The sequence below is a fragment of the Trachypithecus francoisi genome, unplaced genomic scaffold (genome assembly GCF_009764315.1).
Source record: "Trachypithecus francoisi isolate TF-2019V2 unplaced genomic scaffold, Tfra_2.0 Contig01461, whole genome shotgun sequence".
NCBI classification, from domain to species: Eukaryota; Metazoa; Chordata; class Mammalia; order Primates; family Cercopithecidae; genus Trachypithecus; species Trachypithecus francoisi.
The window spans coordinates 196,007-222,604 of record NW_022681433.1 but is presented as its reverse complement, the minus strand read 5'-3'; the positions used below and the strand labels follow the sequence as shown (position 1 = coordinate 222,604).

General features: G+C 41.1%; 1 protein-coding gene and 1 long non-coding RNA gene across 3 annotated transcripts in view; one reads left to right on the top strand and one right to left on the bottom strand.

Annotated features, from left to right (window-relative positions):
* Nucleotides 1–26,598, bottom strand: part of ENOX1 (ecto-NOX disulfide-thiol exchanger 1) — a 257,797-nt gene that overhangs the window by 40,639 nt on the left and 190,560 nt on the right. The window contains exon 12 of one of the 2 annotated variants that reach the window (XM_033234035.1): nt 22,541–22,597. The exons of the other annotated variant lie outside the window; for it this stretch is intronic. Within the exon in view, the coding sequence (XP_033089926.1) occupies nt 22,541–22,597 (57 nt within the window). The remainder of the gene's footprint in view (nt 1–22,540; nt 22,598–26,598) is intronic. 2 annotated transcript variants of the gene reach the window in all.
* LOC117096613 overlaps nt 1–26,598 on the top strand; it is a 179,400-nt gene that overhangs the window by 76,613 nt on the left and 76,189 nt on the right. The window lies entirely within an intron of this gene.

The following is a 26,598-nucleotide window of genomic DNA, read 5'->3' as shown; positions in this document are numbered from 1 at the left end:
GAGGCACTAGGGCAATCTTCTGCCTCTGTCTACCTTTTCGGCTCCCAACTCTTTCCATAGATGCTACGTTCCTCCTGTTCCTTGTTGCTCAGGATATCAGGCAGTGCTAAGTTATACATCTTGTGCTATCAAAATACCAGTGATATTCTTCATAGAAACAGAAAAAAGTCCTAAAATTTATATGAAACCACAAAAGATCCCAAATAGCCAATGCAGTCCTGAGCAAAAAGAACAAAGCTGCAGGCATCGCATTACCTGACTTCAAAATATACTATGAAGCCACAGTAACCAAAACAGCATGCCACTAGCATAAAAATAAACACATAAGACTTAAGAGTAGAGAACCTAGACAACTGATTTTCAACAAAGGTGTCAAAAACATAGAATGGGGAAAGGACAGTCTTTTCAATAAGTGGTGCTAGGAAAACAGTATGCAGCAGAATGGAACTAGACCCCTATTTTTCACCAGATACGAAAATCAAGTCAAAATGAATTAAATACGTAAATATAAGACCTGAAAGTATGAAACTACTAGAAGAAAACATTGGGAGAAAATATTTGCAAACTCTCCATCTGACAAGTGATTAAGAACTGTAATATAAGGAATTAATAACATAAGGAACTCAATAGCAAAAAGACAAATAATCTATTAAAAATAGGCAAAATATCTGAATAGACACTTCTCAAAAGAGGATATAAAAATGGCCAACAGTTGTATGAAAATAAAAAAAAAAAGAACATCACTAATCATCAGAGAAATGCAAATCAAAACCACAGTGAGATATCATCTCACCTCAGTTAAAATGGCTTTTATCAAAAAGACAAAAAATAATGGATGGCGGTGAGGATGTGAAGAAAGGGGAACTGTGGTATGCTGTTAGTGGGAATGTAGATTAGTACAGTTGTAGAAAACAGTATGGCAGTTCTACAGAAAAGTAAAAATAGAGCTACTATATGATCCAGCAATCCCATTACTGGGTATATATTCAAAAGAAAGAAAATCAATATACCGAAGAGATATATTGATATATTGCAGTGCTATTCACAATAGTCAAAATAAAGAATCAACCTAGTGTCCATCATCAGATAAATGGATAAAGAAACTGTGATAGGGGGCGTGCCCAAGATGGCCGAATAGGAATAGCTCCAGCCTCCAGCTCCCAGCGTGACACAGATTATGGGTGATTTCTGCATTTTCAACTGAGGTACCGGGTTCATCTCACTGGGGAGTGCTGGACAATTGGTGCTGGTTAGCTGGTGCAGCCTGACCAGCCAGAGCTAAAGCAGGGTGAGGCATCACGTCACCTGGGAAGTGCAAGGGGGAAGGGAATTCCTTTTCCTAGCCAAGGGAAACTGAGACACACAACACCTGGAAAATCGGGTAACTCCCACCCTAATACTGAGCTTTACCAAGGGTCTTAGCAAATGGCACACCAGGAGATTATAGCCCACACCTGGCCCAGAGGGTCCCACACCCACAGAGCCTCCCTCATTGCTAGCACAGCAGTCTGAGAGCTAATTGCAAGGAGGCAGTGAGGCTCAGGGAGGGGCGCCCACCATTGCTGAGGCTTAAGTGGGTAAACAAAGCCACAGGGAAGCTCGAATTGGGTGGAGCCCACCACAGCTCAAGGAGGCCGGCCTGCCTCTGTAGTCTCCTCCTCTGGGGACAGGGCTTAGCTAAACAAAAAGCAGCAGAAACCTCGGCAGAGGTAAATGCCCCTGTCTGACAGCTTTGAAGAGAGCAGTGGATCTCCCAGCATGGAGGTTGAGATCTGAGAAAGGACAGACTGCCTGCTCAAGTGGATCCCTGACCCCTGAGTAGCCCAACTGGGAGACATCCCCCACTAGGTGCAGACCGACACCTCACACTTCAAACGGCAGTGTACACCCCGGAGACGAAGCGTCCAGAGCAAGAATCAGACAGCAACACTCGCTGTTCAGCAATATTCTATCTTCTGCAGACACTGCTGCTGATAACCAGGCAAACAGTGTCTGGAGTGGACCTCAAGGAAACTCCAACAGACCTACAGCTGAGGGTCCTGACTGTCAGAAGGAAAACTAACAAACAGAAAGGACACCCACACCAAAACCCCATCAGTATGTCACCATCATCAAAGACCAAAGGCAGATAAAACCACAAATATGGGGGAAAAGCAGGGCAGAAAAGTGGAAATTCAAAAAATCAGAGCGCATCTCCCCCTCCAAAGAAACACAGCTCATCACCAGCAACGGAACAAAGCTGGATGGAGAATGACTTTGACAAGTTAGAGAAGAAGGCTTCAGTCAATCAAACTTCTCAGAGCTAAAGGAGGAACTACGTAACCAGCGCAAAGAAACTAAAAACCTTGAAAAAAGAATGGATGAATGGATAACTAGAATAATCAATGCAGAGAAGACTTCAAAAGAACTGATAGAGATGAAAACCATAACACGAGAACTATGTGACAAATGCACAGGCTTCAGTAACTGACTCAATCAACTGGAAGAAAGAGTATCAGCGACTGAAGATCAAATGAATGAAACGAAGTGAGAAGAGAAGTGTGGAGAAAAAAGAGTAAAAAGAAATGAACAAAGCCTCCAAGAAGTATGGGATTATGTGAAAAGACCAAATCTACGTCTGATTGGTGTGCCTGAAAGTGATGGGGAAAATGGAACCAAGTTGGAAAACACTCTGCAGGATATCATCCAGGAGAACTTCCCCAACCTAGTAAGGCAGGCCAACATCCAAATTCAGGAAACATAGAGAACGCCACAAAGATACTCCTCAAGAAGGGCAACTCCAAGACACATAATTGTCAGATTCACCGAAGTTGAAATGAAGGAAACAATGTTAAGGGCAGCCAGAGAGAAAAGTCGGGTTACACACAAAGGGAAGTCCATCAGACTAACAGCAGATCTCTCGGCAGAAACTCTGCAAGTGAGAAGAGAGTGGGGGCCAATATTCAATATTCTTAAAAGAATTTTCAACCCAGAATTTCATATCCAGTCAAACTAAGTTTCATAAGTGAAGGAGAAATAAAATCCTTTACAGATAAGCAAATGCTTAGAGATTTTGTCACCACTAGGCCTGCCCTACAAGAGATCCTGAAGAAAGCACTAAACATGGAAAGGAACAACAGGTACCAGCCATTGCAAAAACATGTCAAAATGTAAAGTCCATCGATGCTAGGAAGAAACTGCATCAACTAGTGAGCAAAATAACCAGCTAATATCATAATGACGGGATCAACTTGACACAAAACAATATTAACCTTAAATGTAAATGGACTAAATGGTCCAATTAAAAGACACAGACTGGCAAATTGGATAAAAAGTCAAGACCCATCAGTTTGCTTTATTCAGGAGACCCATCTCACATGCAGAGACACACATAGGCTCAAAATAAAGGGATGAAGGAAGACCCACCTAGCAAATGGAAAACAAAAAAAGCAGGGGTTGCAATCCTAGTCTCTGATAAAACAGACTTTAAACCATCAAAGATCAAAAGAGACAAAGAAGGGATTACATAATGGTAAAGGGATCAATTCATCAGGAAGAGCTAACTATCCTAAATATCTATGCACCCAATACAGGAGCACCCAGATTCATAAAGCAAGTCGTTAGAGACTTAGAAGGAGACTTAGACTCCCATACAATAATACTGGGAGACTTTAACACCCCACTGTCAACATTAGACAGATCAATGAGACAGAAAGTTAACAAGGATATCCAAGAATTGAACTCAACTCTGCACCAAGCAGACCTAATAGACATCTACAGAACTCTCCACCCCAAATCAACAGAATATACATTCTTCTCAGCACCACATCGCACTTATTCCAAAATTGACTACATAGTTGGAAGTAAAGCACTCCTCAGGAAATGTAAAAGAACAGAAATTATAACAAACTGTCTCTCAGACCACAGTGCAATCAAACTAGAACTCAGGACTAAGAAACTCAATCGAAACTGCTCAACTACATGGAAACTGAACAACCTGCTCCTGAATGACTACTGGGTACATAATGAAATGAAGGCAGAAATAAAGATGTTCTTTGAAACCAATGAGAACAAGGATACAATATACCAGACTCTCTGGGACACATTTAAAACAGTGTGTAGAGGGAAATTTATAGCACTAAATGCCCACAAGAGAAAGCAGGAAAGATCTAAAACTGACACCCTAACATCACAATTAAAAGAACTAGAGAAGCAAGAGCAAACACATTCAAAAGCTAGCAGAAGGCAAGAAATAACTAAGATCAGAGCAGAACTGAAGGAGATAGACACACAAAAATCCCTCCAAAAAATCAATGAATCCAGGAGCTGGTTTTTTGAAAAGATCAACAAAATTGATAGACTGCTAGCAAGACTAATAGAGAAGAAAAGAGAGAAGAATCAAATAGACGCAATAAAAAATGATAAAGGGGATATCACCACCAACCCCACAGAAATACAAACTACCCTCAGAGAATACTATAAACACCTCTATGCAAATAAACTAGAAAACCTAGAAGAAATGGATAATTTCCTGGACACTTACACTCTCCCAAGACTAAACCAGGAAGAAGTTGAATCCCTGAATAGACCAATAGCAGGCTCTGAAATTCAGGCAATAATTAATAGCCTACCAACCTAAAAAGGTCCAGGACCAGATGGATTCGCAGCCGAATTCTACCAGAGATATAAGAATTCTACCAGAGATATAAGGAGGAGTTGGTACCATTCCTTCTGAAACTATTCCAATCAATAGAAAAAGAGGGAATCCTCCCTAACTCACTTTATGAGGCCAACATCATCCTGATACCAAAGCCTGACAGAGATACAACAAAAAAGGAGAATTTTAGACCAATATCCCTGATGAACATCCATGCAAAAATCCTCAATAAATTCTGGCAAACCGAATCCAGCAGCACATCAAAAAGCTTATCCACCATGATCCAGTGGGCTTCATCCCTGGGATGCAAGGCTGGTTCAACATACTCAAATCAATAAATGTAATCCAGCATATAAACAGTACCAAAGACAAAAACCGCATGATTATCTCAATAGATGCAGAAAAGGCCTTTGACAAAATTCAACATCCCTCCATGCTAAAAACTCTCAATAAATTTGGTATTGATGGAACGTATCTCAAAATAAGAGCTATTTATGACAGACCCACAGCCAGTATCATACTGAATGGGCAAAAACTGGAAGCATTCCCTTTGAAAACTGGCACAAGACAGGGATGCCCTCTCTCACCACTCCTATTCAACATAGTGTTGGAAGTTCTAGCTAGGGCAATCAGGCAAGAGAAAGAAATCAAGGGTATTCAGGTAGGAAAAGAAGAAGTCAAAATGTCCCTGTTTGCAGATGACATGATTGTATATTTAGAAAACCCCATTGTCTCAGCCCAAAATCTCCTTAAGCTGATAAGCAACTTCAGCAAAGTCTCAGGATACAAAATCAATGTGCAAAAATCACACGCATTCTTATACACCAGTAACAGACAAATAGCCAAATCATGAATGAACTCCCATTCACAATAGTTTCAAAGAGAATAAAATACCTAGGAATCCAACTTACAAGGGATGTAAAGGACCTCTTCAAGGAGAACTACAAACCACTGCTCAGTGAAATAAAAGAGGACACAAACAAATGGAAGAACATACCATGCTCATGGATAGGAAGAATCAATATTGTGAAAATGGCCATACTGCCCAAGGTAATTTATAGATTCAATGCCATCCCCATCAGGCTATCAATTACTTTCTTCATAGAATTGGAAAAAACTGCTTTAAAGTTCATATGGAACCAAAAAAGGCCCCGCATTGCCAAGACAATCCTAAGCCAAAAGAACAAAGCTGGAGGCATCACGCTACCTGACTTCAAACTATACTACAAGGCTCCAGTAACCAAAACAGCATGGTACTTGTACCAAAACAGAGATATAGACCAATGGAACAGTACAGAGCCCTCAGAAATAATACCACACATCTACAGCCATCTGATTTTTGACAAATCTGACAAAAACAAGAAATGGGGAAAGGATTCCCTATTTAACAAATGGTGCTGGGAAAATTGCCTAGCCATAAGTAGAAAGCTGAAACTGGATCCTTTCCTTACTCCTTATATGAAAATTAATTCAAGATGGATTAGAGACTTCAATGTTAGACCTAAAACCATAAAAACCCTAGAAGAAAACCTAGGTAATACCATTCAGGACATAGGCATGGGCAAGGACTTCATGTCTAAAACACCAAAAGCAACAGCAACAAAAGCCAAAATTGACAAATGTGATCTAATTAAACTAAAGAGCTTCTGCATAGCAAAAGAAACTACCATCAGAGTGAACAGGCAACCTACAGAATGGGAGAAAATGTTTGCAGTCGACTCATCTGACAAAGGGCTAATATCCAGAACCTATAAATAACTCCATCAAATTTACAAGAAAAAAACAACCCCATCAAAAAGTGGGCAAAGGATATGAACAGACACTTCTCAAAAGAAGACATTCATACAGCCAACAGACACATGAAAACATGCTCATCATCACTCGCCATCAGAGAAATGCAAATCAAAACCACAATGAGATACCATCTCACACCAGTTAGAATGGCAATCATTAAAAAGTCAGGAAACAACAGGTGCTGGAGAGGATGGGAGAAATAGGAACACTTTTACACTGTTGGTGGGATTGTAAACTAATTCAACCATTGTGGAAAACAGTGTGGCGATTCCTCAAGGATCTAGAACCAGAAATACCATTTGACCCAACCATCCCATTACTGGGGATGTACCCAAAGGATTATAAGTCATGCTGCTATAAAGACACATGCACACGTATGTTTATTGTGGCACTGTTCACAATAGCAAAGACTTGGAATCAACCCAAATGTCCATCAGTGACAGACTGGATTAAGAAAATGTGGCACATATACACCATGGAATACTATGCAGCCATAAAAAAGGATGAGTTTGTGTCCTTTGTAGGGACATGGATGCAGCTGGAAACCATCATTCTCAGAAAACTATCGCAAGAACAGAAAACCAAATACCGCATGTTCTCACTCATAGGTGGGAATTGAACAATGAGATCACTTGGACACAGGAAGGGGAGCATCACACATCGGGGTCCTATTGTGGGGGTTAGGGGGGAGGGATAGCATTAAGAGATATACCTAATGTAAATGATGAATTAATGGGTGCAGCACACCAACAAGGCACATGTATACATATATAACAAACCTGCACGTTGTGCACATGTACCCCAGAACTTAATAAAGTGTGATATATATATATACACACACACACACATACACATACACACACACAATGGAATACTAGTCATACTGAGAATGGAATCCTCTCATTTGCAGCAACGTGGATGAAACTGGAGGTCATTATGTAAAGTGAAATAACCCAGACACTGAAAGTTAACCACCACATGGGCTCACTCATATGGGGGAGCTAAAAAAGTGGATCTCATGAAGATAGTAGATTGGTTGCCATAGCCCAGGCCGGGTTACGGTTAGGGATGAAGACAGATTGATTTTGGGGTATAAGAATACGCTTAGATAGAATAGATAGAGTTTGATAGTTCAGTAGGTTGATGAGTTAACAGTAATCTATTGTATATTTCAATATAGCTAAAAGAGAAGAATTTGAGTGTTCATAAAGAAAAGCGTTTAAGGCAATGGATATCCAGTTGTCTTGATTTGATCATTATACATTATATGAATATATGAAAATATCAGATACCTGAAAATATGTACATCTCCTATGCACTGATAAAATATATTTTGAAAACCTATTTAATAACATGAGCAAATGCTCATTATTGATAAAAAAGTAGGTTGTAAAATTGTCCATATGATATGCTACAAGTTTGGTAAAAATGTATATACATGCACATAAACAAAGATAATGGAAATACAAAGAAGTGGAAATTAATTTGTGAGTGGTGAGATGGCAAATGGTTATTTTTTTTTCCCCTGCATTTCTACATTTTTCACAAAAAGAAAATGGTACTTTAGGGATAATGGTATTTGTGCATACTTACATGTATGTATATTGGCTCTATAAAAGTTACTAATCTCCATTCTAAACAATTGCTTTTGCATTTATCTCTGGTAGGATTATGAGCCTTTCTGGGGAAGGACATTCTGTCTCCAAAATAGATAACTTTTGTTCAGATCTTGGTTTTACCTATACAGGTATCCATGTCCATGTCAGACCATTTCACACAGCACTGAAATTTGTTTCCTTTGCCTAATTTTCTCTAACCTGGCCTGGAGGAAGAAGGTATTTTCAATTCTCTAAACCCAATCTGTCAGCTTTATTAAGCCTGCTAATCCTGTTACGTGCTCCAAATTCACTAATGACCAAGCAGGTACCACCAACTCCTACCCTTATAAAAAGGACAAACTTCTAGCCCCAACCCCCAGCAGTGGAAACATAGTCAGTTGGCATTGAGGTGTCTGGGAAGGAAACTTCTCTGAGCCTTGACTGGATACAAGAGCACTCACCACGAGCCAGCTTCTGTCTGTTTATGACAGCAGTTCCCTCTCTAATCCTTCCTTGGCGCTCTGTACCTGCTGGGATGGGAGTGTCCTAACAGGGTCCCTTTGTAATCACTGACTTTTTCAAGGGTGCTGGGTTGGGATGTGTATGGATTTTTTCAGATGGAACTATGGGTTTCACAGTGAATTGTAGCACATGCAGCTAATTCACAGCAGAAAACGTGGTGAAACAGCTGGAGGAAGGCTGCTGCATAGGGGCAGGGGGTGTAGAGGTGAGGAAGGAAGCATTGGCAGGAGAAAAGCAATAATGTTACAGGGCTATAACTGGGGAAAAGAGCAAGTTCTGGGTATGAGCATTTAATATGTGGACAGGGTAATACATTCAATAGGGTAAAGGAAATACTAGTCCATGAAAAGTTCACCTTCTTGACTTCAGGCATCTGTAGAGCAACGGTGACCTCACACATCTACAGATATGGGCCCATCCCTCTCTAAAGGGAAGACAAAGTGGCTGCTGATTTTCCAGTTGAGCTTTCTGGAGGCCGTAAAGTTCTCTGTACTGCTCATTGTGCCCCACTCCTACCAGACTCTCCTCCCAAGCCTACCATGGAGCCAGTCCTTCCAAAAACGGTCTCGTCTACAGAGGATTGCTGGAAAAATACAAATAAATTACTGCAAGCTTATCATTCCCACGCTGATACTGAGCTGCAGGCAGAGGATGAGTCCTGATGGAATCAAACAAGACTAGCCGGTTTTGGTAAGTGAGAGGCATGAGGACATGGAGTCAGCTCCATGCGAGGGCAGAAATCACATCTTTATTACTCACCCCAGGGTCTCCACAACCTTGCCCAGTGCCCAGTGTGTCCAAGGCTGGGTAACAGTAATGTCTAACACGTGCTGATCACATCAGCACTGCAAAGCAAGGCTCACGGTAACCCTATGAGGTAGGTATGCTTATTACCTTCATTTTGGAGGTGAAAAAAATGGAGGTGCAGGAATTCAGTGTATGGCTCAGGGTCACCCATATTGAAACTGGGCTACTTCATGTCCAGATCTGTTCTTAACCTCTACACTCTGCTGCCTCCCTCAATGAATGTTTGTGGGTGTACCAAGTAGAAAGTGATGTCAGGCTGTGTGGGGACACAAATGAGGTCTCTGTACAGGTCGGGGGCAGCAAGGAGGAAGGCTGGAAGGAGAAATGTATGGAGCAGGATGCAAGAGCTCTGACACCTTTGGTCCCATGCCAGTGTCTGCTGGGTTCAGTCCTAGTGGGTCTGGGCTCCTTTTCCTTTTTTTTGTTTGTTTGTTTTTGTTTTTGTTTTTTGAGATGGAGCCACACTCTGTCGCCCAGGCTAGAGTGCAGTGGTGCGATCTTGGCTCACTGCAAACTCTGCTTCCCAGGTTCACGCCATTCTCCTGCCTCAGCCTCCCGAGTAGCTGGGACTACAGGAGCCTGCCACCATGCTTGGCTAATTTTTTGTATTTTTAGCAGAGACAGCGTTTCACCGTGTTAGCCAGGATGGTCCTGATCTCCTGACCTCGTGATCTGCCCGCCTCAGCCTCCCAAAGTGCTGGGATTACAGGCATGAGCCACCGTGCCTGGCCCGTTTTTTTTTTTTTTTAGAGTCTTGCTGTAGCCCAGGCTGGAGTGCAGTGGCACAATCTTGGCTCACTGCTACCTCTGCCTCCTGGGTCAAGCAATTCTCCTGCCTCAGCCTCCCGAGTAGCTGGGATTTATAGGCATGCGCCACCATGCCCAGCTAATTTTTGTATTTTTAGTAGAGACGGGGTTTCACCATGTTGGCCAGGCTGGTCTTAAACTCCTGACCTTGTGATCCACCCACCTTGGCCTCCCAAAGTGCTGGGAATACAGGTGTGAGCCACCATGCCCGGCCTCATTTTCCTTTTGATAGAGCTGTGGGTGGGGTGTGAAACCTTACATTTGTCCCTTTCTGTTTTGTCTGCTCCTCTCCCAGTTCAAGATCGGGGCCCCTAAGACCAGGCAGCAAGTTCTGGGAAGAAAGAATCCAGCCTGAGTTGCTTTTTCCTTTTGAAGACATGGTCCCATTCTTTCGTAGAGGTGGTCTTTTTCTTTTTTGCTTTGTTTGGTACATCAGTATGTATTCTCTCTCACGCCTCCGTGCCTAAAGGGTGGAAGCTATACTCAGAAACTGAGAAGAGGACTCAGCACGTGCGGAGGTTCCTTACATACATCATTAAAACACATGGTTAACGATAGCCTTCTGCTGTGCTGTACTAAACTTGAAGAATGTTCTTAGCACATATCTCTTCCATACGCTCCTAACATCTTTACTCTGACAGATTTAAAGACAGCTCCGAGGATTTACTTTCTTAAGGAGGTGACGTGAAAAACTGAAAAGTCTTTTTTCTTTTGTGTTTTTGTTTTATTGGTGGATGGGAAGGGTGTTCTGTTTGACAGTGGCAACCTTCAGCATCACCCATTAAACCTCTTTACAAATTGCCAGTGACTTCTTTAACCCCAATGTGGGAGTGTGAATTGAGCAAATAGAGGAATGTGAGGTTGCAACTTTCCTATAACAGAAACAAGGATGGGAGGAGAGAAAATTCATGGAAAGCTTTTAGATCAAATTCTTTTAAACACTGCTGGCTGAAGCTGTCACTGCATTTCATTCCTCCTAACTGATCCTACAGTTCTCCCTCCCCATCCTTCCCCTGCACCAGACTCACATGCAAGGATCATAGGTGGCGATCCTGCTGGGAAGAAGGTCATCAAAAAAGATGCAAGATAAGAACATTTTATATATATATATATATGTATATTTACAATTTAAGATGTTGATATCTGTTATACATAATTACCAAGGACCAGGTTAGTTATTCAACAGTCCTAGGAACGTGGAGATAGCTCAGAGACAGAGATGAAGAGAAAATTTATAGGTTTGCTTTCCAGGAAAGAAAATTGGGTCTGAAACAACTGAAATCCTTAAAGAAACTGGAATAAAGATTAGTTTTAAATTTGGTTACACTTAAATGGTTGACTTGCCTGTCTGTCATTAATATATCCAGTTCCAAATACAAAGAGAAAACAACCAGCAGGGTGAGCGTGAACTGCACAAGTCCTCTTGGAGAACAAGGCCTTTGCAGTTGACTTCAGTTTCTGGCCCTCACAGTTTTAAATCTGCTTTCAGAAAACTTTTCTGTTGGTCATGCGTTCACAGAAGATCTTGTGGTAAGGGGCAAGGGTTGGGTTTTTTAAGGGTGTATCTGTTCTGAGACTTCAAGCATGCTGGACAATGTGTTGGTCAGATCCTGGTGGTACACAGTAGAACGTAAAAACAACAGAAAAGTAATACTAACAGACCATAAGCTAGATGAGTCTTGAGACTAAGACAAATGAGGAAATTCAAGACTTCACATATCCTTTAGTGGATTCCTTCAGGACGACTGATACTATAAGTGTGCAGCAGCCGTACTGGCATTCTGAAGGCCAGGCAATTCCAGAAGTTTGAAGCTCCCTGCCAGACTCCACCACACAGCTATTAATATACAGAATCCCCCAGAAACAAATATGAGATGCAACCAGGATTTATGGATATGTTAATTACAGAAGTATTTATAATAGCAAAAACAGGAAGTTAAATGCCTGACACACAGGCATGTGGTTCAGTTATTTCATATCTACATTATACAGCCATTAAAAATCATGTCTTTGAGGAACATTTGGTGACAAGAAAAATATTTATGATATAATGAAAAATCAAAAAGGTACAAAACTGAAGACAAGAGGATAGTATTTATTTATGGGTTTTTCCCTCTGGTCATATATATGACTGGAAAAACTAAACTAAAATAAAGTGTTAATGGTGGTTATCTCTGAGTAATGAGATACCAAGATATTTTTTCCTTACCCCTGTATTCTTTCTATAATTTGCAACCTCCAAACATACTTTTGTTTTTTACTTTTATAATAAAACATACTGGTTTTAAAAAAACAATTGTCAGCTCTCACAAGAACACTCAGCTAAGTTGGCACCAGTCCACTGTATAATTGTTATTAATAAATGATAATGCATAAAATTCCTGCCCCCGATATAAATAATTATAATGAAAAGTAATTTATTTGTCTCAGTCAATAGCCTTTGGGCCACAGGCTTTAAACCTTGCTTTGTGCCTTAAAATTCATCCTGCCAAAAGTCTTGTCTGCTATATTAAATACTTTTTTTTGTTTGTTTTTGAGACAGGATCTCGCTCTGTCACCCAGGTTGGAGTGCAGTGGTGTGAGCTCAGCTCACTGCAACCTCTGCCTCCTGGGCTCAAGGGATGCTCCTGCTTCAGCCTCCCAAGTAGCTGGTACTACAGGTGCGTCACGTTGCCCAGTCTGGTCTTGAACTCCTAGGCTCAAGAGATTCCCCCCCACCTCGGCCTCCCAAAGTGCTGGGAATACAGACATGAGCCTCCACACCCAGCCTATATTAAATACTATTGATGCATGAAGAGAGAATTAATACTTGTTGAGTATGTACTCTAGGCTCGGTGTTAATGTACATGGTTTCATTTAACACACAAATAAGGAAGGTGAAGTTCAGAAATAACTTGCCTCAGTCACATCTACTCAGTGATCAAAGTGGATTCAAACCCTCTCAGTCAGGTTTGAAGGCCTCATCTCTTTGAACCACCACAAGGCTGGTGGCAACTTCAGATGAGACTAGACTTCATTTCAGACATTTAAGAACAGATTTGCAAAATATGTTGCCAGTGCTCCTAATGTGAGGGCAAAATAATTGATGATTATTTCTTTTCTTTCACATACCCTGTGGAGGTATTGGGGAAACTGCCAAAAGGAGACAAAGTTCAGACAGAAAAGAGGATGAGTGAGTAATCCACCAACTGGGAAACCCCTAATAAAACAGGCAGTGATTGTAAAGATGAGCCCAGCCCTCTTCCTAGGGAGGGAGGTGGCCATGTGCAGTGACTGGCAAGGACGGTCAGGCTCTGTTACTTCACAAATATCTCCCTCACCCACTAGGTCAAGGTGCTGCTCTTCCCTCCTACTGGGCCAGAACCCCATCTCTCAACAGTCATTGCTGTGAGTTGATTACAAAGCCTACGTCATAGACTCTAGACAGGTATCTGAAAAAACTGAAAACTTTCCTGTGGAAGGGACAAAGACCTCAAAGATTATCTCATTTTACTTTTTCCATTGAATAACCAAAGACCTTTAAAATTTTTCAAAAGGGGCCTACGGGCTAGATATTGTGTTAGGCCTGTCTTTACATGTATCATCTAATTCAATCAGCAGATCAATTTATAATCAAAACATCTTAGATAGAAACTCACAATTACGAGTGCTTCCACATACATTATCTCATTTGTTTCTCACAATAAGCCTTAAGGAAGGCAAGGTAGGAGCTATTCCCATTTTACAAACTAGGAAATTGAGGCCCACTGCCACTTTGGCTTATTGGAACAGACAGCAGCTTCCCTGGAAGCCACAGAGGGGCTGGCCCTGTGTGGAGTGGATATGAAGGTTTTGGTTGAGAATGTGGCAGCCATGTGTCCCTGGAAGACAGGGTGCTGAAGAAGGGTTTTAGGGTAAGGATGGGGGTCATGAATATCAGAGTGGGAAGATAAACTGTATCTCACAATATTGCCTTTGGGGAGCTCTACATGAATGGCTCCATCCTCTGGCTTTCCACTTTCTCAATTCTATTCATTCCCCAAAACCAAATCCAAGTGCCACAGATCCAGGAAACCTTTCTTGATTATCTAGCACAAAGAAACCATACTGGGGGGTGCGCCCAAGATGGCCAAATAAGAACCGTTCCAGCCTCCAGCTCCCGGCGTGAGTGACACAGAAGACGGGTGATATCTGCATTTTCAACTGAGGTACCAGGTTCATCTCAATGGGGAGTGCCGGACAATTGGTGCTGGTCAGCTGGGGCAGCCCGATCAGCCAGAGCTGAAGCAGGGTGAGGCATCGCCTCACCTGGGTAGCACAAGGGGAAAGGGAATCCCTAGCCGAAGCCAAGGGAATCTAGACACACAACACCTGGAAAATCGGGTAACTCCCACCCTAATACTGAGCTTTACCAAGGGTCTTAGCAAACGGCACACCAGGAGATTATAGCCCACACCTGGCCCAGAGGGTCCCATGCCCACAGAGCCTCCCTCATTGCTAGCACAGCAGTCTGAGATCTAACTAACTGCAAGGCAGCAGCGAGGCTGTGGGAGGGGTGCCCGCCATTGCTGAGGCTTAAGTGGGTAAACAAAGCCACAGGGAAGCTCGAATTGGGTGGAGCCCACCACAGCTCAAGGAGGCCGGCCTGCCTCTGTAGACTCCTCCTCTGGGGACAGGGCTTAGCTAAACAAAAAGCAGCAGAAACCTCAGCAGAGGTAAATACCCCTGTCTGATAGCTTTGAAGAGAGCAGTGGATCTCCTAGCATGGAGGTTGGGATCTGAGAACGGACAGACTGCCTGCTCAAGTGGGTCCCTGACCCCTGAGTAGCCTAACTGGGAGACATCCCCCACTAGGTGCAGACCGACACCTCACACCTCACACGGCAGGGTACACCCCTGAGTCGAAGCTTCCAGAGCAAGAATCAGACAGCAACACTCGCTGTGCAGCAATATTCTATCTTCTGCAGACACTGCTGCTGATACCCAGGCAAACAGTGTCTGGAGTGGACCTCAAGGAAACTCCAACAGACCTACAGCTGAGGGTCCTGACTGTCAGAAGGAAAACTAACAAACAGAAAGGACACCCACATCAAAACCCCATCAGTATGTCACCATCAAAGACCAAAGGAGGACAAAACCACAAAGATGGGGAAAAAGCAGGGCAGAAAAACTGGAAATTCAAAAAATCAGAGTGCATCTTCCCCTCCAAAGGAATGCAGCTCATCGCCAGCAACGGAACAAAGCTGGACGGAGAATGACTTTGACAAGTTGAGAGAAGAAGGCTTCAGTCAATCAAACTTCTCAGAGCTAAAGGAGGAACTACGTAACCAGCACAAAGAAACTAAAAACCTTGAAAAAAGAATGGATGAATGGATAACTAGAATAATCAATGCAGAGAAGACCTCAAAAGAACTGATAGAGATGAAAACCATAACACGAGAAATTTGTGACAAATGCACAAGCATCAGGAACTGACTCAATCAACTGCAAGAAAGAGTATCAGTGATTGAAGATCAAATGAATGAAATGAAGCAAGAAGAGAAGTGTGGAGAAAAAAGAGTAAAAAGAAATGAACAAAGCCTCCAAGAAGTATGGGATTATGTGAAAAGACCAAATCTACGTCTGATTGGTGTGCCTGAAAGTGATGGGGAAAATGGAACCAAGTTGGAAAACACTCTGCAGGATATCATCCAGGAGAACTTCCCCAACCTAGTAAGGCAGGCCAACATCCAAATTCAGGAAACACAGAGAACGCCACAAAGATACTCCTCGAGAAGAGCAACTCCAAGACACATAGTTGTCAGATTCACCGAAGTTGAAATGAAGGAAACAATGTTAAGGGCAGCCAGAGAGAAAGGTCGGGTTACACATAAAGGGAAGCCCATCAGACTAACAGCAGATCTCTTGGCAGAAATTCTCCAAGCCAGAAGAGAGTGGGGGCCAATATTCAACATTTTTAAAGAAAATAATTTTCAACCCAGAATTTCCTATCCAGTCAAACTAAGTTTCATAAGTGAAAGGGAAATAAAATCCTTTACAGACAAGCAAATGCTTAGAGATTTTGTCACTACCAGGCCTGCCCTACAAGAGATCTTGAAGGAAGCACTGAACATGAAAAGGAACAACCGGTACCAGCCATTGCAAAAACATGTCAAAATGTAAAGTCCATCGATGCTAGGAAGAAACTGTATCAACTAGTGAGCAAAATAACCAGCTAATATCATAATGACAGGATCAAGTTCACACATAACAATATTAACCTTAAATGTAAATAGACAATGGTCCAATTAAAAGACACAGACTGGAAAACTGGATAAAGAGTCAAGACCCATCAGTTTGCTTTATTCAGGAGACCCATCTCACATGCAGAGACACACATAGGCTCAAAATAAAGGGATGGAGGAAGATCTACTAAGCAAATGGAAAACAAAAAAAGCAGGGATTGCAATCTTAGTCTCTGATAAAACAGATTTTAAACCATCAAAGATCAAAAGAGACAAAGAAGGGATTACATAATGGTAAAGGGATCAATTCATCAGGAAGAGCTAATAGTTATATGCACCCAATACAGGAGCACCCAGATTCATAAAGCAAGTCCTTAGAGACTTACAAGGAGACTTAGACTCCCATACAATAATACTGGGAGACTTTAACACCCCACTGTCAACATTAGACAGATCAATGAGACAGAAAGTTAACAAGGATATCCAGGAATTGAACTCAACTCTGCACCAAGCAGACCTAATAGACATCTACAGAACTCTCCACCCCAAATCAACAGAATATACATTCTTCTCAGCACCACATCGCACTTATTCCAAAATTGACTACATAGTTGGAAGTAAAGCACTCCTCAGCAAATGTAAAAGAACAGAAATTATAACAAACTGTCTCTCAGACCACAGTGCAATCAAACTAGAACTCAGGACTAAGAAACTCAATCAAAACTGCTCAACTACATGGAAACTGAACAACCTGCTCCTGAATGACTACTGGGTACATAACGAAATGAAGGCAGAAATAAAGATGTTCTTTGAAACCAATGAGAACAAAGATACAACATACCAGAATCTCTGGGACACATTTAAAGCAGTGTGTAGAGGGAAATTTATAGCACTAAATGCCCACAAGAGAAAGCAGGAAAGATCTAAAACTGACACCCTATCATCACAATTAAAAACTAGAGAAGCAAGAGAAAACACATTCAAAAGCTAGCAGAAGGCAAGAAATAATTCAGATCAGAGCAGAACTGAAGGAGATAGAGACACAAAAATCCCTCCAAAAAATCAATGAATCCAGGAGCTGGTTTTTTGAAAAGATCAACAAAATTGATAGACTGCTAGCAAGACATTAATAAGAAAAGAGAGAAGAATCAAATGGATGCAATAAAAAATGATAAAGGGGATATCACCACTGACCCCACAGAAATACAAACTACCATCAGAGAATACTATAAACATCTCTACGCAAGTATACTGGATAACCTAGAAGAAATGGATAATTTCCTGGAAATTTACACTCTCCCAAGACTAAACCAGGAAGAAGTTGAATCCCTGAATAGACCAATAGCAGGCTCTGAAATTGAGGCAATAATTAATAGCCTACCAACCAAAAAAGTCCAGGACCAGACGGATTCACAGCCGAATTCTACCAGAGGTACAAGGAGGAGTTGGTACCATTCCTTCTGAAACTATTCCAATCAATAGAAAAAGAGGGAATCCTCCCTAACTCATTTTACGAGGCCAACATCATCCTGATACCAAAGCCTGACAGAGATACAACAACAAAAAAAGAGAATTTTAGACCAATATCCCTGATGAACATCCATGCAAAAATCCTCAATAAAATACTGGCAAACCAAATCCAGCAGCACATCAATAAGCTTATCCACCATGATCCAGTGCGCTTCATCCCTGGGATGCAAGGCTGGTTCAACATACTCAAACCAATAAATGTAATCCAGCATATAAACAGTACCAAAGACAAAAACCACATGATTATCTCAATAGATGCAAAAAAGGCCTTTGACAAAATTCAACAGCCCTTCATGCTAAAAACGCTCAATAAATTCGGTATTGATGGAACGTATCTCAAAATAATAAGAGCTATTTATGACAGACCCACAGCCAATATCATACTGAATGGGCAAAAACTGGAAGCATTCCCTTTGAAAACTGGCACAAGACAGAGATGCCCTCTCTCACCACTCCTGTTCAAAATAATGTTGGAAGTTCTAGCTAGGGCAATCAGGCAAGAGAAAGAAATCAAGGGTGTTCAGTTAGGAAAAGAAGTCAAATTGTCCCTGTTTGCAGATGACATGATTGTATATTTAGAAAACCCCATTATCTCAGCCCAAAATCTCCTTAAGCTGATAAGCAATTTCAGCAAAGTCTCAGGATACAAAATCAATGTGCAAAAATCACAAGCATTCTTATACACCAGTAACAGACAAATAGCCAAATCATGAATGAACTCCCATTCACAATTGCTTCAAAGAGAATAAAATACCTAGGAATCCAACTTACAAGGGATGTAAAGGACCTCTTCAAGGAGAACTACAAACCACTGCTCAGTGAAATAAAAGAGGACACAAACAAATGGAAGAACATACCATGCTCATGGATAGGAAGAATCAATATTGTGAAAATGGCCATACTGCCCAAGGTAATTTATAGATTCAATGCCATCCCCATCAAGCTACCAATTTCTTCATAGAATTGGAAAAAACTGCTTTAAAGTTCATATGGAGCCAAAAAAGGCCCTGCATTGCCAAGACAATCCTAAGCCAAAAGAACAAAGCTGGAGGCATCACGCTACCTGACTTCAAACTATACTACAAGGCTACAGTAACCAAAACAGCATGGTACTTGTACCAAAACAGAGATATAGACCAATGGAACAGTACAGAGCCCTCAGAAATAATACCACACATCTACAGCCATCTGATCTTTGACAAACCTGACAAAAACAAGAAATGGGGAAAGGATTCCCTATTTAATAAATGATGCTGGGAAAATTGGCTAGCCATAAGTAGAAAGCTGAAACTGGATCCTTTCCTTACTCCTTATACGAAAATTAACTCAAGATGGATTAGAGACTTCAATGTTAGACCTAAAACCATAAAAACCCTAGAAGAAAACCTAGAGAATACCATTCAGGACATAGGCATGGCCAAATACTTCATGTCTAAAACACCAAAAGCAACGGTAACAAAAGCCAAAATTGACAAATGGGATTTAATTAAGCTGAAGAGCTTCTGCACAGCAAAAGAAACTACCATCAGAGTGAACAGGTAACCTACAGAATGGGAGAAAATTTTTGCAATCTACTCATCTGATAAAGGGCTAATATCCAGAACCTACAAAGAACTCAAACAAATTTACAAGAAAAAAACAACCCCATCAAAAAGTGGGCAAAGGATATGAACAGACATTTCTCAAAAGAAGACATTCATACAGCCAACAGACACATGAAAAAATGCTCATCATCACTGGCCATCAGAGAAATGCAAATCAAAACCACAATGAGATACCATCTCACACCAGTTAGAAAGGCAACCATTAAAAAGTCAGGAAACAACAGGTGCTGGAGAGGATGGGAGAAATAGGAACACTTTTACACTGTTGGTGGGGTTGTAAACTAGTTCAACCATTATGGAAAGCAGTATGGCGATTCCTCAAGGATCTAGAACTAGAAATACCATATGACCCAGCCATCCCACTACTGGGTATATACCCAAAGGATTATAAATCATGCTGCTATAAAGACACATGTACACGTATGTTTATTGCGGCACTATTCACAATAGCAAAGACTTGGAATCAACCCAAATGTCCATCAGTGACAGACTGGATTAAGAAAATGTGGCACATATACACCATGGAATACTATGCAGCCATAAAAAAGGATGAGTTTGTGTCCTTTTTAGGGACATGGATGCAGCTGGAAACCATCATTCTCAGCAAACTATCGCAAGAACGGAAAACCAAACACTGCATGTTCTCACTCATAGGTGGGAACTGAACAATGAGATCACTTGGACTCGGGAAGGGGAACATCACACACTGGGGCCTATCATGGGGAGGGGGGAGGGGGGAGGGATTGCATTGGGAGTTATACCTGATGTAAATGACGAGTTGATGGGTGCTGTCGAGTTGATGGGTGCTGACGAGTTGATGGGTGCAGCACACCAACATGGCACAAGTATACATATGTAACAAACCTGCATGTTATGCACTTGTACTCTAGAACTTGAAGTATAACAATAAAAAATAAATAAATAAATAAATAAAATGACGAGTTAATGGGTGCAGCACACCAACATGGCACATGTATATATATGTAACAAACCTGCACATTGTGCACATGTACCCTAGAACTTAAAATATAATAAAAAATAATAAATAAAAGAACTATGTAATAAAAAAAATCAGGAAACAACAGGTACTGGAGAGGATATGGAGAAATAGGAACACTTTTACACTGTTGGTGGGACTGTAAACTAGTTCAACCATTGTGGAACACAGTGTGGCGATTCCTCAAGGATCTAGAACTGGAAATACCATTTGACTCAGCCATCCCATTACTGGGGATATACCCAAAGAATCATAAGTCATGCTGCTATAAAGACACATGTACACGTATGTTTATTGTAGCACTATTCACAATAGCAAAGACTTGGAATCAACCCAAATGTCCATCAGTGACAGACTGGATTAAGAAAATGTGGCAGATATACACCATGGAATACTATGCAGCCATAAAAAAGGATGAGTTTGTGTCCTTTGTAGGGACACGGACGCAGCTGGAAACCATCATTCTCAGCAAACTATTGCAAGAACAGAAAAGCCAATACTGCATGTTCTCACTCATAGGTGGGAATTGAACAATGAGATCACTTGGACACAGGAAGGGGAGCATCACACACCGGGTCCTATTGTGGGGAGGGGGTAGTGGGGAGGGATAGCATTAGGAGATATACCTAATGTAAATGATGAGTTTATGGTACAGCACACCAGCATGGCGCATGTATACATATGTAACAAACCTGCACGTTGTGCACATGTACCCTAGAACTTAAATTAAAAAACAAAAAACCATACTGGTAACACCTTAAGGTCTTCCCAGGTCTTAGCTCATTACATTATGACATGTTTTTGAGATAGGCTTTGCCATTCTTTTTGCAAGTGAGAAAAAGGATGCTCAGAGAGGTTAAGTAACTTGTCAGCCTAACACATGTAATAAGCAGTGACGTCTGGATTTCAAACTACATCATATCATAGCTGCCTCAACTTCCTGTATACTTACCATGTCCTGTATATTGTCATGTGTTTCTTAATTCCTTAACTCAGTTATAAGTTCCCCGAGGGCAGACAACTAGTCTTATATTTCTTTGTAACCCCAATTTCTGTTCCCTTGAACTTAGCAGAGCACTATGAACACGTAAGTCCTCAATAAACATCATATGTTAAATATCTGCTGGGTAGGAACAATAATGATTAAGTGGGATTTTTTTGATACTCTGAATATTAGGCTCTCTGTTGTATATAATTAAAATAAGAGTGAACAAGAAATATATAATTTCTCCTAGCTCTAGTGTGATCAGGCATTCATTATCATGCCTAATTCTGTGTTCTGTGAAAAGAACTGCTTAGTAAGCATTTTCTTTGATGAGGATCATCAAATACAGATATCGGAGAGATTTAAAAAAGACAAAATCATCAAACATATGGAGAAGCAATGATCACATAGTGTAATATTCCATCTGAGACTAAAGAACTTTCGGGGCAAAAAGAATACTTGTTTACTTTTTGACAATTGGATATTCAAGGAACACTAAGAAAGGAAGTCATGGTGTAACTGGGATCTTGTACCATCACACATTATTCTCTATCATCAAGAAGATGGATGCACTGTGCTACTGTTCTGGGTGAGGAACAGAGAAGGAATACATTTCAAGGGCTATTCTGAGAGAAGGCGTTTGCTCTGAGACCTTTTCAGCATGTCAGTCATTTAGGTACCACCTTCGCTGGCAGGCAAACTTAATGAATATACATGCAATGCTCAACTGATTACCCTGTCGGGTCTCTTTCCATTTCCCTCCCAGTATATCATCAGTTACAGTTTTGGAAATACAAAGAGCTCAAACAGACTCACTGAGATTAGAATTTTCGATGGTGGGGATTAACTCATATACTTCTAAATTGACATTTGATAAACCAGGCTAACAATAGCAGTGCCTGTCAATCACATCTTCTTGCCAAACCCTATATATTAAGCTTGAGCTGCTGAGAGGCAGAGCTTCTGATTTCCTTTATGTGGTAGAGAAAGTGCCACATCCCCATGTGTTCAACCAACATCAAGCAAGAAGAACAAATACCAGGTTTGTGGTACCTACATTTGAATCCTCATGGCTGTGGCCATTGGTCTCGACCAATTCCTTGGTACCTTTTAACTGCAAATTTTAAGGAAAAACAACACAAAACAAAAAAATGAATAAGCAAGCAAATCTCTTAAGTACATCATCTTGCTAACTGATTTATCTGAGGTTGTACTTTATAAAACTTCCAACAAGGTAAAACAGATGGAGCACATATTTTTAATGAGCCTTATTGGAGCCAATTTGAGACCAATATTTCATGAAGTTTGATGCCTGGCACAAGAATAAATGGGTCTTGGTCATTATTTTTTAAATAATAAGATTAGAAAGCAGTTCCATAGGCATAAAATGTATAAAATCGGTTCTTAAGAATAATAAATGATTTCATTTCCTAGTTGGATTGCTATTAATTTAAACCCTGCAGTGTTTGCAAGTTGCCACCAGCAAAATGATGTTATATTAACGATTATTCGTGAATGATACATTGTCAGCTGCTTTTAACGTGCTACTGTGTTAGACATGTCCTCCTCCAGAATATAGTTGAATGACTGACATCTCTGGAGGACTAAAGACGGTTGCTTCTTCGGTAGAGAAAGAGTTTGGATGACATCTCCTTGGCCACGGAAGCATTAGAAGAAACGATATTTCTCAAATGAGATTTTTAACAGTGAACATTTGAAAACACTTCTTTTTCTCAGAGGCTTAGGAGTAATCAGTTATCAGGAGATTTCAGGAAACCTTTCATTGTCATTTTATCCTATCCTGACTCAAAACAGACATTTAGAATCAGACAGCAAAGGAAGAGGGTGAGATGTCTTGAAACTGTTTTGCCAGTATTTTTTCCTGATTTACAAAGCAGCATCTCCTCCATTATCTTTTTTATGCCTAATACAAAGTATTCATGGTAGGAAAAAATACTTAAGATTTGAAAGAAAATCAATGCACATATACTACCAATGTGTTTGATTCAGAACATTGGTTCCTTCTGGCTACTTGTGCATATTAAAATGAAAGCTGCTTCAGTTTTTTAAGGCCAGTATTAAACTCCCAGCAAAAAAACCCTACCCACTCCATGCCAAAGGAGGGGTTTTGCCAAAGGAATGGTAACATGAAGACACTGAGGATCGGGTAGTTGATTATGGACCAAAGCCTCTTTGACTCATTTCTGTATCACTCCCAATTAAGAAGACAGTCTGCCCATTGTTCTTTAGGGCAACATCATTGATGTTTCTACATGACAGACACAGGGGAGCATGGGCGATGTATGGCATATATGACAAGGCAGAGGTGTGCCACAGTGATAGGAATACTATCTATTATCCCAGGACACAAAGGGACTTTTTAAAAACCCCCTCGCTCTTTTCCTAGCTGAGTGTTTCTTATTGAGGTAGCCCTCATCTTCCTCTTCATCAACCCCTCTGCTCATCCCACCTCAGGTCCTGTAGCTTGTGCTCCCATGAGTTTGAGTGGGGTTAGCTCAGAAGGTCTTGTTCTTTTTCAGCAGAAGTAAAGGACTATTTTATGAATGTCTGTTCCACCTTCACGTGTCTACCAACATTATGTGCCAGTTGCTCTCCTCCCTCCCTTTTAAATAAACTCCATTCTTCCCATTCCATGATGTCTTCTAACTCTGCCCTTGCTTTTTCTGCTGTTTACTCTCCCCTCACTCCCTGTCTCCTGGCATTGTTCACTCTGCTGTGCTCTGTTGCCAGAACCATGGAGCAAACCCCTTCCTGCTGCAGCCCGCCCCTCTCCTTCCTCCAGCTGCAGCTCCAGGACAGCTGCTGCTTTGTTCTCCTCTCTGCCCCCTCTTCTTCTCTCCTTTAGCTGCTACTCTCCCCTAGGTAGGGCTGAACATCTTGTCTGATGAAACTGAGGTTTGTGAACAAGCTCCAGAGGTAGGAAGCTATCCTCATTGTAAAGGAGATGAAAGGCAGGAGTTAGTGGGGCCTGGAGGGACCCAGAAAAGCTGCATCTTCACAAATGGGAAGACTGAGAGCTTAGCGGGTAGCCTGGCCTTCCCTGGAGGGGCTGGGGCCTGAGGGTGGGAAAGGTCTGCCCTCAGGGTCTGTCCTTGCTTGTCAGGATTCCCAGCACGAGGCAATTGTGTGAATAGCAACATTCCAAGTCTGCAGAGAAGGGTGTACCTTTCCCTGCATGTGTCCATTTGTTTAGGCCACATCTATGTGGGCACTGAAACTGTTTACACGTGGAGTTACTCTACACAAATCCAAAGAAAGCCTCAAAGGCAGTGGTCAGTGGAGGTGAGAGGTGTCCTCAGTGCACATCTGTGTGTGGGTGCAGAGGCATGGAAAGAACCTGTACACTGCATGGCCCCTTCTGCAAGAACCACCAAGGGGTAGCAGGTGAGGGCCTCTTGGACAAACAGCTTGGTAATGGCACCAGCACCCAAATACATTTGATGTCTCAGGCTTAAAGATTCTTGGTATCTTTGCTTGGAAAGAGCGATCCCATTTTAATTAATATTTCAGATTTGAAATTCTTCCTTCTCAATTGTATTTTCTAGGTCTTTACTGATTTTAGCTGTTTCGAATCTTCTTCATGTTCTCTGTTTTTTAAATAATGGAGAGTGAAGTGTGATGTGTCACCCATACCTGTGTGTGCTCTTCTCTTTAAAAATGCATGCCGTAACAAGATGTATCAATACTTTCTGCAAAACTCACAATCTATTTTTATGACTAGGGTTTGGACTTCAAGATGAAGGATTTGAGTCATTTAGAGAAAAGAGAAATTCACCCCTCCCCACTCCGGTCAAAGCTCTCTAAAAGAAAAAAAATCAGGGTGAGAGAGCAGAAAACAACAAAAGCTCAGAGCTGTGTCGGTTGATTTGGAGCAAATTTGGACCAACTCAGTTCCACTTTGCTGGGAGTCTTTTCATAATATAACAGTGGAAAGGACAGTGATTTCAGGTCTCCTCAACTGCAGGTCATTGTGAATTCAGTCAACTAGATTTTTCACTTCAATCTCTTATATCTGAAATCATACAGAGTCAGCCTCAGTACAAGTTACTGAATCTATATTCATCACATGAAGATAATTATTAGTTTTATAAAGCATTTTCTTCCAAAGCTATAAAGGTTTATAAACTAATATCTGTACTTTTCTCTCACAAATCAATCATACCTTTAGGAGAAAATAACTAAAAAGATATTTCTGGGCCCCAAACCATTAAAAAAAAAAATCAAAAATCACTCACAAAGTGACATAGAGCTGACTTTATATTTTCTCAAATGTCACCTTTGAAGTTATATATACAGTGTAAGGTTATTTATACAATAAATAACCTTGATGTGCCAGTGAAAAATTTAAAACAATCTCATTTGATTACCCACAGGGGGTTGGGGTTACTGTATGCAATTTTTTTCCTTCAAATTGCCATTCATACATTGTTGGCAGCAAGTGAAGGCCAGAAATAGGAAGGCATTTCAAGAGCTCTCCTGGTTCCTCTCACGTAGATAGTGGGCTTAGATTTCACTCTGCTGCCTGCCGCGTACTCCATCTTACCCTGCTGTAAGACAATACTTTCCAATCCACTTATCAATGTCACGTCACACTTTTGTATCAAAGAAAGCCACAAGGAAATGATCAGATTTACAAACTTCATATAAAAGGTCTGTTGCTCACCACGTTAGATAAGTACCCTGATGCACAAGGAGGATAGTTTTTAAATGTTGCTCTGAATCAGTCCTTGTTTATGTGTCTGCAGGAGTCTCATGGGTTATGCTAAATTCATTTTCCTCACTGTTAGACTTAAGAGGAAACCAGCTGCTTACTTTGAAACATACCTCATTGCCAGTATTTTGAAACTTTATCAAAATTTGTTTGTCTTCTGGAAGAAACTTTCACACAACACTGGCAGGCCTGGGCAATCTAAACAGGTACAGGAGTGAGGACAGCGATGCTGGAAATGAGGTTATAAATTCCGCACAGCAAAGCTGCTAGGAGGTTTCAGGCTAATTGTACTGCAGATTACCTTCATAAACGTTTGCACGAGTGACGCACGGGCAGGCAGGCATTGGGGTGTTTGGACTGATTCATAAATCGGAGCTGTTTCA